Source organism: Melitaea cinxia, chromosome 28 (assembly GCF_905220565.1).
Source record: "Melitaea cinxia chromosome 28, ilMelCinx1.1, whole genome shotgun sequence".
NCBI classification, from domain to species: Eukaryota; Metazoa; Arthropoda; class Insecta; order Lepidoptera; family Nymphalidae; genus Melitaea; species Melitaea cinxia.
The window spans coordinates 5,770,077-5,785,410 of record NC_059421.1 but is presented as its reverse complement, the minus strand read 5'-3'; the positions used below and the strand labels follow the sequence as shown (position 1 = coordinate 5,785,410).

At 33.1% G+C, this 15,334-nt stretch overlaps 1 protein-coding gene across 1 annotated transcript in view; it reads right to left on the bottom strand.

Annotated features, from left to right (window-relative positions):
- LOC123667503 (E3 ubiquitin-protein ligase CBL-B-B) overlaps positions 1-15,211 on the bottom strand; it is a 92,846-nt gene extending 77,635 nt beyond the window's left edge. Inside the window, exon 1 of the mRNA XM_045601393.1 lies at positions 14,412-15,211. Coding sequence (XP_045457349.1) covers positions 14,412-14,953 — 542 coding nt within the window. The 5' untranslated portion in view covers positions 14,954-15,211. The remainder of the gene's footprint in view (positions 1-14,411) is intronic.
- Positions 15,212-15,334: the final 123 nt, after the last annotated feature.

Here is a 15,334-nt window from a genome sequence, read left to right as displayed (position 1 = left end):
GGATTTTATTTATATTTTAAGGAAACTTTTCTACTAACATATTTTTGAGTAGTAATAAAAGAACGACGTCTCCTAATAATTGTGTTTGCTCGCAAACGAAAAAAAAACCAATTTCAATTACATCGACGAGTAATACAACGTAGATCGACGAAAAAATAGTCAAGTTACTACGCGTTATCAAAGATTACTCAAAAGTAGTTATCAGATCTCAATAAAATTTATATGTGACCACATGACAAACATCAGCTTTCGATTAAATTAAAAATTATTAAAATCGGTACACCCAGTAAAAAGTTATTGCGGATTTTCAAGAGTTTCCCTCGATTTCTCTGGGATCCCATCATCAGATTTTGGTTTCCTATCATCGTACTAAACTTGGGATATCGCCTTTCCAACAAAAAAGGAATTATCAAAATCGGTACATCCAGTAGAAAGTTATGCTGTATAATACAGCGTAGGTCGACGAAAAAAGCGTCAAGTAAAAACGCATTATTAGATATAACTCGAAAAGTAGTTGTTAGATCTCAAATAAATTTAAATGGGACCAATTGGCACATAGCACCTTTCGATTAAAAAAATTTTTGTCGAAATCGGTCCACACGGTCAAAAGTTTTGATGTAACATACATAAAAAAAAATACAGTCGAATTGAGAACCTCCTCCTTTTTTGGAAGTCGGTTAAAAATAACCAAAAATTGCTAACAAGGAGACTCCAATTTTTACATGTATCGAAAAAGCAATAGATATTTATATTTTTTTTTATTTAAACATAAAATAACCAGTCTGCTGATCGAAGATAGTATTCAAGACGAGCTGTGCCTGCGACTTCGACCGCGTGGATTGAACAAAAAATTTACTGTTCACTTTGCAGTTATAAAATAAGTAAATTTATAGAATATAAGTTATTCCTTATAACTTCAGCTATCTATCAGCCAGTGAAAGTCCCGTCAAAATCGGTCCAGCCGTTTGAGAGATTAGCAGTAACAAACAGACAGACAAAAATTGTAAAAAATGTTATTTTAGTATATGTAGTGTACCGTGTCGTGTATACATCTATATGCATTTAGTAAACAGCAGCAATTTTAATATTACAAACAGACACTCCAATTTTATTTATTTGTATAGATATAGTATTAAAAAAAACATAGAAGTATAGTTTTTATGTCAAAATACCTTTAACGAGAAGCAAGGCAGAATACTCGTTTTAGCTTGCCGAAAGTTCATCGACTTGTTTCAAGGGAAACCTTTTTCAGTAACAATTTCAGCGAGATCTTTATCTTCAAAGGCTAATGATGTCACTGACGAACCTCGTACATGATGTTTATTTCATGTCAACTCTTTTTCATCATCTTTCTTTGTTTTCTTTTATTTTACTTTTATGAGAATATCTTTTTCAGTTTACCCTAAATTATAACAATAAGGCAAATTACTAACAAACTATTTTTATATATTTAATAACAATATACAAATACCAGCGCTTCATTTATTGAATAATATGTTGACCTCCAATTATTGTATGGATATTCTATATTGACATATTTACTACTAGCTGTGCCCGCGACTTCGTCCGCGTGGAATTTAACAAAATAGTTATTGTTCAATTCGCTGAGTTATAAAATAATTAAAAAATTAAGATAAAAGTACTCCAACTTACTCCTTGCTACATCAGCTATCCGCCAGTGAAAGTCCCGTCAAAATCGGTCTAGCCGTTTCAGAGATTAGCCGGAACAAACAGACAGACAGACAGACAAAAATTGTGTAAAATGTTATTTTGGTATATGTATTGTGTATGCATTCATATGCAGTTAGTAAAAACCGGTTATTTTAATATTACAAACAGACACTCCAATTTTATTTATTTATATAGATAACAGTATAAAAACTGACACTTATTGAATAGTATGTTGATTGTTAAGTAATATTGACATATTTACTATGAATTCGTCACAATTTGCTAAATCATGTTGTAAATAGAATCGTTTTAAATATATGTGTTTCTTGTGTTTATACCTATACCTATATTATTAGTTAAATTGTTAATTGTTGTGTGTATTCTCGTATTATAATTATGTGTTTGCTTGTTTTCTGTGTATTTTTTGTAATATTATTAATTTATGTTTGTTGTACGCCTTGGTTTTTATACTGTAAGTGCAATAAACGTTACCTGAAATAAATAAATAATTATACGTTTGAACAATATGAATATATACTAATATAAGTGGTAGTAGAGTAGTAGTAGTAGTATAACTAGAATAATCGAAGTGGATAAATCCAATAAAAATGAGTTATGAGACAGTTGGTTTTTTTCAGACAATCGTGGCGTTTATAAAGGAATATGCTTACTGTATAAAAATAAAGTAATATAATTATTTATGTATTCGTGTAATTGTAACCAACAGCAAAAATGCCAAAAAAAAGTTTCCAGTAAATTTCTCTCAAATTCTTATCGTTATAGCAACCATAGTAATTCATATTGCAAAATGCCTAAACATAAGGGCGTTATTGGCGCGTCTGTGGCGCAGCAGACGTACTTCTGTAATGCTTAGGCAAATTCTAGTGTTTGTTGGATTGCGATGAAGCATTATTATTGTTTGTCAAATAATAATAATTAAAAGCGTGTCACGCAAAAATGACGTGTGTGTGTCGAAGTAGTGGCGCTGCGACTTCGCTTCAAGAAATTGTATGAAAACTACTAGTGGCGCGATTAGCGGGTCACAGTGGCGCTACTGAAGCGCTTCTAATTTGAAGGCGAAATTACGGATGAGAGGACGGCGAGCAATTAAAAATTAAATAAGGGCTTTTATCTTTTAAATAAGTACATTATTTTTATATTTTAAATACCTACCTATTATGTATATTTTTCATAGTTAAACTTTTTGGACCATAATATAGAAAAGACCTTAAGCGTTTCTCACACATTTTTAAATATTAAAATTAAGTAAGTAGAAATTAAGTAAATAGGGAACAAATTTCGAAACTCCTAATTTTGAAGGTAATTGTATTTCGACAAACGACAAAATCTTCAAAATTACCAATGACGCTAAGTATAAGAGCCGTCACAATATATTTTTATTGTATTAATACTTCCAAGTCTACAGTTTAGATTGGTATTAAAAATTTCAAGAAAACAAAGAAAAGTTGTGGCAATTTCATACAAAAGAGAAAACCATATAAATTTTCCGTTTTATTAATTGGTAGAAGTTCATCAGGTTTTGGAACACGGTAACTTGAATCGGACAATTTTCTCTCATGAACATAAATAACTCAATGTAATAGATTCAGACGATTTATAAAATGGTTGTCATTTCGTCAAATGCTGCATTCGCTCCCTATATAAACCCCATCTGTCATACTATTCAATAACAGGAAGGAAACTAACATATGTACGAAGCTCGTTTTAATTTGCATCCGCCGTGAGTCATAATGGTACACGCATTATCGTTAATGGTTCAAACGTTCTAAATATATTTAGCGAGAAAGAAATATTGAATATCCTCTTAGTTATGAATTCCGTGTAGGTAGATAAATGATATGTTTACATTGGGTATGTAATATTTTGGAATAACAATACGTGTATCGATATCAGCATAAAAACAAAAGAGATTCCAACGCGTACTTTCCTAATGATAAAAAATCGACAATAATTCGTGTCTGTCAGTAAAAACCTCATTATCTTACAATTAAACGATATCATGTACCTAGTTATCAAATTAATATGATCACGACTAACAGATTTATAGATTTGAAATTTCCATTTACGAAATTAACGCAGAAATACGTAGATATCTAAAAGATAGACTATCAGTGATATCGATTCTCATCGTGATTTAGTGTAGTGTGTATCGTGATTAATAGTAAAGGGCAGAGATGAAAAATGGCGTAAAATTGAAACAGATTTAATGTTCACTACTGTTAAACGTCATTGAAGCGAATTGTGACTCTGCGTACATAAATCTATTGAATTGGAAATACGGTCGCAGCGTTCGTTTGAGCTAACTAATCATATTTTACTGTTTCCGCTTCCATCCTTTATTACGTCCCAACTACCTACTGGATCACTCTTCATTGACAGCTAAATTTGTTTAACTAATACAATTTTATGATCATATAGTATAAAAATAGGTCGTTTAATATATTCAAATAATTGAGTTGCGAGCAAACGAAAAAACCGACTTCAATTACATCGACCAGTACCTAATACAACGTAAGTAGACGAAAAAATTTAACAAACGCACTAGTTGCCACTACGATATTCGAAAGTTCCTCTCGGTTTCTCTGGGATTTTTTTTTTTTTTTTTTTTTTTTTTTTTTTTTTTTTTTTTTTTTTTTTTTTTTTTTTTTTTTTTTTTTTTGATATCGCAGGGTAACCCATTTACGGGTGATATCCAGGATGCCCGGGTAGGCATTCCTAGACCATATGTCGGCTTAGCACTTGGGGGTGCACTACCGACCAAAACCCCTGCGGGAGCCTTCAGCCGCTTTAATTGGAGGGTCCCGGAACTGCAGGCAACAGGATCCCTCCAGCGACAGGCTGGCCTCGGCGAAAAGACCAGACTTCTCCTCCCTGGGACTGTCCGGCTCACCTCTGAACAATCCCGACGACGCCATGTCTAGCAGGACCGGGTTCCCATCCCGGCCCGACATGGGCACAGGGGCGTTACTGGAGACGCATTAAGTAGCGCCTCCTACGCACCCCCGTTCGTCGCCTGCGGACGGAGGCCTCGTCGGCGGCCCCCTCTCTCATCCGCTCGTCGTTCTCCTTCTGGGACATTACTGTCTCGCAGAAGGAGACCAGGTTTCTCTGGGATGCCATCATCATATTATTATTTTGTTTGTTAGTAATTTTTTTTTAAATAATATTTTTCAATGATTTAACATACTCCTATAATTTCTGCCTGTAACGTTCCTTTACGGGTGTGCTAGAAGAAATCTTTTCTAAAGATCAGCACAAGCATTATACGTGAATCTAAATGACAAATATTTTATATAGTTATGTACGTATAATAAATTGTTAAATAAATAAATATATTATATGATGCGGCACCTTTAGTAACCCGAAGAAATTTTTACGCTTATTCCTTAATAATTTTATTACGCCCACATCCGTTAATTTATAATTGAGTTTGCTAACAAATGAAAAAAACCGACTTCAAATACATCGACAAGTAATACAACGTAAGTAGACGAAAAATTAACAAACGCACTAGTCGTCACTACGATTTTCGAGGGATCCCCTCGATTTCTCTGGGATTCTATCATCAGATCCTGGTTTCCTTAACATGGCACCACCCTTGGAATAGCTTCTTTCTAATAAAAAAAGAATTATCAAAATCGGTTCATAAATGACGAAGTTATCCCCGAACATACATTAAATATATACGGTCGAATTGAGTAATCTCCTCCTTTTGGAAGTCGGTTAAAAATCACTTTTAGCAATATATCAAATTATTTTATATAAAAAAAAGAATATAACAGTGCTAATCTGTATCTATAATTGAAAGGTACAATATATGAAATTTCACATATATATATAGAAGGAATAGAGAATATTTTTTTTAAATAAAATACGCCACTTACGCCGAGTTGCACGAAACAAAATTAAAATTTAAGTAGAGATGAAACTAATTTAATCACAAGAATTTCATACAATTCTTGTGATTAAATTAGTTTAATCACTACTTAAATTTTAATTTCTTTTCGTGCAACTCGGCGTTAGTAACGTACTTATTTATACGACATACCTATATAATAATCGTGCATTACTCAATATGATAAGGCAGTTGTGACGTTGATGATTATTATCTATTTCCTGTTTGGGTATTAAAATTACATATATACCTTCTTTAGAGATAAAATAATTAATTTTCAACATGAAGAAGTATCTTCAATAGAAAATGTTTGTGACCATATAAAGGCCGTTTATTTCCATTTAGTTAGACGTTTGTGGGTATTTTATATGGCTGTGAATTTCGTTGTCCGTTTTAAAAGTCTAACCCTCTTTAACATGCTTACGTAGGAAAATATTAATAAATAGTCAGTCAGTCAGTTTAGCCTATTGTAGTCCACTGCTGGATATAGACCTCCCCAAGTTCGCGCCAGACATCCCGGTTTTTTAAATAAAATAGGCCACGGTTTATAGAGACTTAGTTTATATGACAAGTATCAAAACGACGCCGCTTAAATCGCACGATACATGTAATGTAACGAATGCCTCGTTAACAAAACGTTGCATTTTTTATAATTAAATTATGGGCTTATTCTTTACCCCAGTCTGACTCTAGAGCAGAGACGAGGTCGAAGATGGAGCGACTTCTTTTATACTATACCTAATGTTGCCTACATTAGGTATAGTATAAAAGAAGTTGAAACTAAATGTGGTATGAATAAAAACGTTTTCTGAAAATTAATTACTGATCAACATTTCCATTAAAAAAGTAATTAAACCATTTTTAACACGTCATTTCATGATTCAACGAGTTAATATAACATTGCGTAGGAAGTAAAACGAGATTGCAGTACATAATCAAATTCTTATTAAATTTTTCCATCTAGGTTCCATATCCAAATATTTGTAATCATTAAATAACTAATTATTTTCTAATTTTTACGCGAATTTTACTAATTATAATAAAATTACTTTTTAACTGGAACTTTAACGTAAGGACCTCTCGTGACCATGGTTGCTGCAAAAAATTCGAAACTTGGGGTATTTAAGAACTTAATCATCATTCATCATCATTTCAGCCTATTACAGTCCACTGCTGGACATAGGCTTCCACAAGTTCGCACCAAAAAATGGCGTAAACTCATGAGTTTACGCCATTTGGGCAAAACACATGTGTTTTGCCCATAGTTACCACGCTGGGCAGGCGGGTTGGTGACCGAGAACTTAATAAATCGCGATGAAATCCGAAAAAGTTGATTCATAATAAAAAGAACTGATTAACTCAAATGGACTATAAATATAAAGAAGGTATACCTAAATGTAAGGGACAGCCTTGATGGATGTCTTCACATGCGTTTAAATAATAATAAATATCTACACAATACACACACGGTCGTCTGTTCCTAAAGTAAGCAACTTAATGCTTGTGTTATAAGGTAACAGCCGACTGGTATAGCTACTTATATTTTTTCTTTTTTTTCGATAAACATACCATGATATAAATAATAAATATATAAATAAATATTTATATTACACCCAGACTCGGGGTGGAAATCTAAGCCACAACCTTCGGAGCAGAAATCAGGGTCACTTCAAACTGCGCCAACGGGCTAGTCAGTTTAAAGATCTGTATTCGAATCTATAATGTCCAGTACTATAAAACTGGGATTCCCCGACTCAGTCGAATATCCAGTAAATCAATACGAATTGAATTTATCTGCAAAAAGACTTAAAGGCATAAAAATAATAATTTTCTAGTACACAGTATACAGTTCAGCCTATTGCAGTGCACTACTGGACATAGGCCTCCCCAAGTTCGCGCCAGACATCCCGGTTTTCCGCTATCCTGATCCAGCCTACACCGGCAATCTTATATGGATTGATATTCTAGTGATAATACTTATTTACCTAATCATGTTTATCAACGGAAATAATACGTCCTATCAAATAATCGTTCGTCTTCATTCAAAGTTAGTACGATAAGATTATGAAAAGTTATGAATGACTTACGCGATATGCAAACCCACATGTCACGATTATTTATATGCATATGATTATGTATATGTATATAATGATAGTATTGTTTATTTGACTGCACTTGACACGTAATTTTTTTCGGAAACATCTTCAGGCTTTTATATCCGGATGGTTTATTTTAACCCCTTTCCTTATATTTATTGGTCGAAGAAATGTGCTGCTTAATCGGGTAGGCAATTCAAAACCAGATGAAATTAGGAGTCCGTCAATTTATATTGTTGTTTTCTTCTGTCAATTTGTGCGTACCAAATTCTGCCGTTAATTTAAATTTAATGTACACAAATATAAATAAATTCCGAGTTTGTTGAATGCGCTAAGCGTAAGAATATATTGGTCCAATTCGTAAATTAATTTGTTAATTACGTAGTTCGTTTATTTATAAAAGCGTATTCGCCAAAAGAAAAACGTTTTGGTCAAACATTATAGACACACTCTGATAAGAATCACAAATGAAACAGGTAAAACCGTTAGAGATATGACAATAAATCAGTTCTGCTGCATGCTGAACGTAAACTTTTCCCGATGAGTGGAAACCATTCCAATTCTGCCGCCGCATACATATATATATCATAAGAGATAATATAATCAAAACCAAGCTATACTATAAAAAAACTTGTCAAACAAAGTTTTATAAAATGCTTTTCTTGTCTCGCGCACTTTTATATGGTTTTAATAATTATATAAAACATTTGGAAGTTGAGATTTAATGTAACTTTTAATTTACAAACAAAAAAAAAACCTATTCAAATAGGTTTTATCACGATTTTTTTGACTATGTGTCTCTTGCCTTATATATATGAAATTATGCTATTTATGGAATATAGAAACTAAATGAACAAAAAATGACCAAAGTCAAAATTAATTAAAACACCAAGCACTGTGTTGAACATTTACAGTTTTCCTTTTGGAGAGATAAAAATAATTCCCTCGTAATCTTAGAACACTGACAGAATCACTTTCCCAGCTGACTCACGGTGATATGGTTTTCCTCGGTCGAGGAAATTGTATTTCTTTTTGTTTTAGAGATACAGTGAAGTGTTAGAGATACGGTGAATCTAAGTTTATTAAGTGGATATAAATCTTCCAAAAAAGTATTATTCCTTCAAACTAACTTTGTTATCAAGAAATTTCATCTAAATTTAGTTATTGTCCTTAGATTGTATCTAAACGAATTTATATCTACCATATATTGCAAAACCCGTAGAACATTATATACGAGACCAATTAGTACAAAAATTGACACAAACTGTTCAAAAGCTCTAATTATTTAAATAATGGAAATTTGTGTTAGGTACTACTCTCAAATCTAGGCCTCCTCTAGCTAGTTAACCTAATTTAATTCGAAATTCACTTCAGTTACGCAAAAACAAACCTTAATCCAGTAAAGTACATAAGATCCTTCCTTTTAAAATATCAGAAAATGTCTTTGACGAAATCAAGTTCCCTTTTGTGTAATAGAACCCTAATGGCCCTTAGGGAATAATGTCGGACATGACAAGAACGATTATTTTTAACGACAAGTACTTTAGCAATTTTGATTAGGTATTAACTATATATTAATATTTTATTCGAATCCTTTTTTTTGTCGATTTTAAGAAATATCTTTTTATAATTTGATTCTTTTTTATTGCGTATGAAATTTGTGAAGGTAGTGTGAACGCCAGTTTTCAGGAATCCGTCGTAAAGTACCAACGGTGTTTGTTTCTCTATGTGCTGCTAGTATTTTGAGTCTGCCTAATGTCCCTTTTTTCCCCAATAAAATTGATCACTGCATAATGGCATTGCAAGCGATCTGTGAAGTTAGTAGTAATGACTCTGGTTTCCAGAAACCGAACGTAAGGTACACCCAAGTTTTGTTTCTATTAGTCGCATGGTGCTTGAGCCTGCCTAATGTCATTACTGTTCACCGACAAAATATATCACTGCATGTTTTCGTTGACAACGAAATGTAAATGGTAGCATAAACATTGCTTTCCAGTAACATCAATTAAAGTGCCCTCGTTTTTAAGTTTTAGATGATAGAATATAGTTGCACACCACTCAGGAAAGATTTACATTAAATAGTCATTCAAACATAGAGTTGGTAATGTACAAAGGCGGTTTCCTCTATCTATATGCATTGAAAAGGTGGGTGCAGCCGCGTAATTATCTTTATTATTTGTAAATGAAACATTATGTATGCAAACATGGTGAATTTCTAGTTGTACATGTTAAGTATTTCATTCCCTACATAATAAATACACAAAAAAAAACATAATACATTCATAACATAAAAATCAATATGTAAAATACATATTATAAACATGAGTACATACACACATTTACACAAACATACATATAGACATATTACATATACATACATACATGGACATAAGTTATGAAAGTTAATAAGTAGTAGTACCAGAGTACTTCAATATAACTCTTCAATAATTTTAATACGTAATTTAATACTTTTAAATATTGTCATCACAAAAAAGTGGACAAAAAACCACTGAGCAATTATTAATAAAGCTAGATACATACAATTTTACAGCAAAAAATGTTAATCTTATTACATTAGAGATGGGAACAGAATCTTTTTATAGCCCATATATAATTTCCAAGGTCCATTTTTTTACACGTTTTTTTTTTTCTACATCACATTACACAAATAAATTGTTACTAAAAAGTAATTGAACTTATTATTAGTGTGTAATTTGATAATTTAAGAGGTTAAATATTATATAGACAACCACTCAATACTTTAGATGACTTTTAGTCACTTAGAATATTTTATATAATGGTGATAGTATTACAGCAAGATCTCTGTTATGCCAAAGCATAAGAACAGTAAATAGTCACAAAGAAAATCATACTTATATCCGTAGCACTCAGAACTTTACAGGTAAAGTCTGAATACTTAGAATCAGCGCTAAAATATACCATTATAACAAGTACATAAATATAAACATAAACTGCAAATATGATTTTAAATCATGTTGTATTTAGTTTCCAAAATAAATTAAAGATATTGTGTCCTACAATTATAACAATCTTTAGCAGATGTTCTCCTGCCCTATGATAAGTCTAATTTGCCACTTCAACTGCCAATATAGTTTAGTTGAAACTATTACGTTATAGCTAATTCTAGAAACTCAAAAAGAAAAATCTACATTTAACTTTGTTTTACTCGTTTCAAGGAAAAATATGTTATTAGGTATACTGTTGTTTAAAAAATGTACAAAACAAACCCTTCAAATGCAAAATTTCAAGTCGTTTTTAGTGAATTTAGCCTGCGACTCTAGAAATACCCTCACAAGACCGTTCAAAAATATAGGAATGGTCAACTTTCGAGTATGACTGTGAGGATGCAACTAAGCATCGTAGATTTCAACATCCACCAATGCGCAGTGGAGCAACGTGGTGGATTAAGCTCTATTCCTTCTCCTACATGGAGATATAGGCCTATGCCCAGCAATAGGGTGTTGCAGACTGAATCGTATCGTGTCGTTCGTATCGAATCGTATTGTTGTTAATTATATAGAGCTATAGCAAATATATACTGTTACTGTTCTGTTATATCTAAGTACAACAAATTTGATTACTTAATAATATTCATAGAACAAGTAATAAGTTTTAATAGATTTATCAAAAATCAGTCTTGGTTAAGTGCATAACCATTTGGTATCAGTTACATACCTATTAGATATAGTTTACAATACATAAAATTAAGTTTATTTATGATCTAACACATTATTGACAGTTAGTTTTGTTACCATTTGAATATTGAATTACTTAAGAACTATTATACTAAAGTTTTAAATGTTTTATTAGGCCTTCGTAAAACAACTTTACCAACCAACCAGTTAAAACCAATTAAACTGTGAAAGCATACAAGACAAAGTTTTGACTCATAATCACAATAAATACTAATTTGTTTATATTTTAGCTACTAAATTTAAAAATCATTTTCCTGTGATACATTCGTTCAACTCATTTTATTTAGGACATGCAGACATACTTCCTTGGACCAATAGTGAAATAAAGATAGTATAAAAACAGTATTACATACATCTTTCCACCAGTTAAGCAATAATTTATGTGCGTTCAATAGTTTCCTAGCATTCATAAACATTCCCAGGCTTCTCAGCTCATTGTTTATGATAAAAAGTGGATACCTGGTTACATTTCACAAAGTAAGAAATGTGAGAATTGAAATGAATTATAAATTATCATTTTACATATGCAATCAATATAAAGAGTAGAAAATAGCTTTTAAATAATTTTTTTTTATGAATAACTAAATAGTAATAAATAAATTTTCATTATTTCTCTATTTTTTTTCTACGTAAGATTGCTGGTGTAAGCTGGATGAGGATTGCGGAAAACCAGGATGTCTGGCGCGTACTTGGGGAGGCCTATGTCCAGCAGTAGACTGAAATAGGCTAAACTGACTGACTCTATTTCTTATTTCCTATGTTTAGTCTATATGTCAGATATTTTAGAGGTACTCAATTCAACTGTTACTCTCATAACTTTTGACAAAGTACACTGATTTTGGTGATTCTCTTTTATTCAAAGCTGTTTGTCATATTGACACCAACAATTTATACTACGCCAAATCGAACTTTTCATAAGTTGATTGTTTTATGTGAACTTGGTAAAATGTGTTTCTATATATACTAAAAAAAATGTGAAATTATATACCAAATCTCAAATAAGTTTCTTAATTAATATAAAAGATATCACGTTTTTCCCTTTTATAAGCCTCTATTGTAAAGTTCACTTTTATGAGTTAGCTTAGTATAAATTGCTGGTGACGATACAATCTTATTTAAAGTTTAACTAGATCTAATAAGTAGATTTTAAGTTATCCCTTATAATGCGTATTGTACTATACTTGTCGATGTTAGTCATTTATTTTTGTTTAAGAACAAACACAACTATTAAAGCTACTAAGTTAAAAGGATAGATAGATGACTATAAGGGTTATGACAAGAAAAACTTGGTCTAAATGAACGCTAAATAGAAATAGAACAGTGGAAATAAAGGAAGCTTTAGCCATAATTTTTTTTTTTTTTTTTTGGTATTGCAGGGGAACCCATTTACGGGTAATATCCAGGATGCCCGGGTAGGCATTCCTAGACCGTATGTCGGCTTCAGCGCTTGGGGGTGCAATACCGTTCAAAACCCCCGCGGGAGCCTTCAGCCGCATTAATTGGAGGGTCCCGGATCTGCATGCAACAGGATCGATCCAACGACAGGCTGGCCTCGCCGAAAAGACCAGTATTCTCCTCCATGGGGACTGTCCGGCTCTCCTCTGAACAATCCCGACGACGCCCTGTCTAGCAGGACCGGGTTCCCATCCAGGCCCGACACGGGCACAGGGGTGTTACTGGCAGCACATTAAGTAGCGCCTCCTACGCACCCCCGTTCGTCGCCTGCGGACGGAGGCCTCGTCGGCGGCCCCGTCTCTCATCCGCTCGTTATTCTCCTTCTGGGTCATTACTGTCTTACAAAAACAGACCATCGCCTTCCAGGACTCGTCATCGCCGAGAATCACGGTGACGCTCGGCAGTGACAAGTCTCCTCCGAGGACTGTCGTCAGATCGCGACACAGCGCCGCCCATCTCGGGCACATCTCGAGGGTGTGCTAGGCAGAGTCCACCGCCGCACCACAATCGTGACATCCAGTCGTCGGCTCCCTTTGGGCCGTCCGACACAAGTATTTACCAAAGTAGCCGTGCCTGGTGAGAACTTGTGTCAGGCGAAAGGTGAGGGGCTTGCGCTTACGGCGCATCCACCGCTCAAGGACCGGGCGCAAGGCAGCCGTTACGCGTATGCCATACGGCTGCAGCTCCAGGTTCTCCCCCCACCTCCGCATTAGCGCTTCTTGGCCCATCCGGCATACCCGTAGGATCCCGTCTAACGTGGGGTTCTCATCGAGAGCCCTCCTACCCGAGATGTATGAGTAGGTCAGCTTTCGTCATACTTGGGCAGTATTATTAGTGTTATTGTCTCGTGAAAGTAAGTAGATTAATTTAAATAATTTTGCAAAGTAAATAATATATAAGGCTAAAACAAATAACTAAAATTTGTTTTTAATTATCCCTAAAATTGTCAACATTAATATTAAATCTTAGATATACAATAATCTCAAAGTAAACATATTTTGATATTAATATGTTAATAAGGATAAATAAGTAACAAAAACCTAAAATAAATAATGTATATTTTTATTTCTTGAATACCTAAATTACTGATTTGCAGCCATTTTACATATTAAATAAAATTAGATAATTTTGATGAATAGATGTCCTTTATACTAGATGCGTATTTTATTTAATAATTTTATAGAATCAAAATAAGTAAAAATGATTCTATACATAATTATACTGATGTCTGTTATAAAATAGAGACCTTATATAAACTAATTTTTAAATTGATTAAAATAATAACTGTGTAGTTTCTTGCTGATTCTTTTCTGCATAATCTACATCTTTGAATTTAGCTATAATTAATTAATTAACTAATATAATTTAAATTTATAACATGACGATTTAAAAGTGATTTAGAAGCATAAAATAATTTTTGGTTTAGACTATGTCAGATTCTACTTAGTTTGATGAAAAAGTCACAAAATAAATTTAATATAAGTTATAATAAAGGTAAAAAGTTCTTCTTTCGAAGTTGATGAGGTCAATGAAAATACATTGTTATTATAACCTTACCTGTTTCCGAAGTTAGTTCTCCAGAACTCAGCGGCGTCACTCTTCGTGATGCGAAACTGGTCACCCGCGAAAGTTCCATTCGGAAACATCGCTTTTAATTCGCTCAACATATGACTGAACACTAAGCTGAGCTTCGTCAAATTACGTCTATAATGCGAATTCTCATCAAACATCTTTTCCTTTCCATCCTTAAACAGTTTTATGGCCTGCTTACACTTTCTAATTAGATTTATAATAAATATATTAAAATGTTCGTTACTATTCAACTCTTGCATATTATCCTCGTATTTCGAGTAAATAATACGCAATCTCTGATATGTATCGGGCAGAATATCGAGAATAAACGGCGGACTATTTTTCAAGTTCATTTTATGGTGCTGACACAATTTTACAACTTTGTCCATTAATTTCCAAGTCTTATCTAGAGTCCGTTTGTCAGTCGCCAGTTTAGTGGGACATACGGCATCCGAGAAAGCACCATGTAACTTCGAAAATATCGAAGAAATATTTTTCTGTTGTGATTTGTGACGGGGAGCCGCCATATTGAAGAGTCTGATGACATACAAAAGAAAATAACTCTTTTAACAAGACACTAAAATTAAAACACTCTCATCACTTTACAATTAAGTAATCTACAACGTGTTTTTTCATTATTGCACAAACGCACCACATTTACGATACAAATATTATACACCAAGCGGCAAACGATCGCTCACTGACACATCTCTAACGCATATGACAACTTTGTTTGACAATTTTAGTGAATGACAAGTTGTATGAATCGCCGGACTCCGAGCTTGGGGCTTGTAAGTACTTGTACAACGTAGCTGAGTGTTGCCTAGATTATTCTAAAATAGCATTGCCATCACACCACCTTAACAATTTCTAAATTTATGTATCATGGGTCAACATGTTTGTTACTA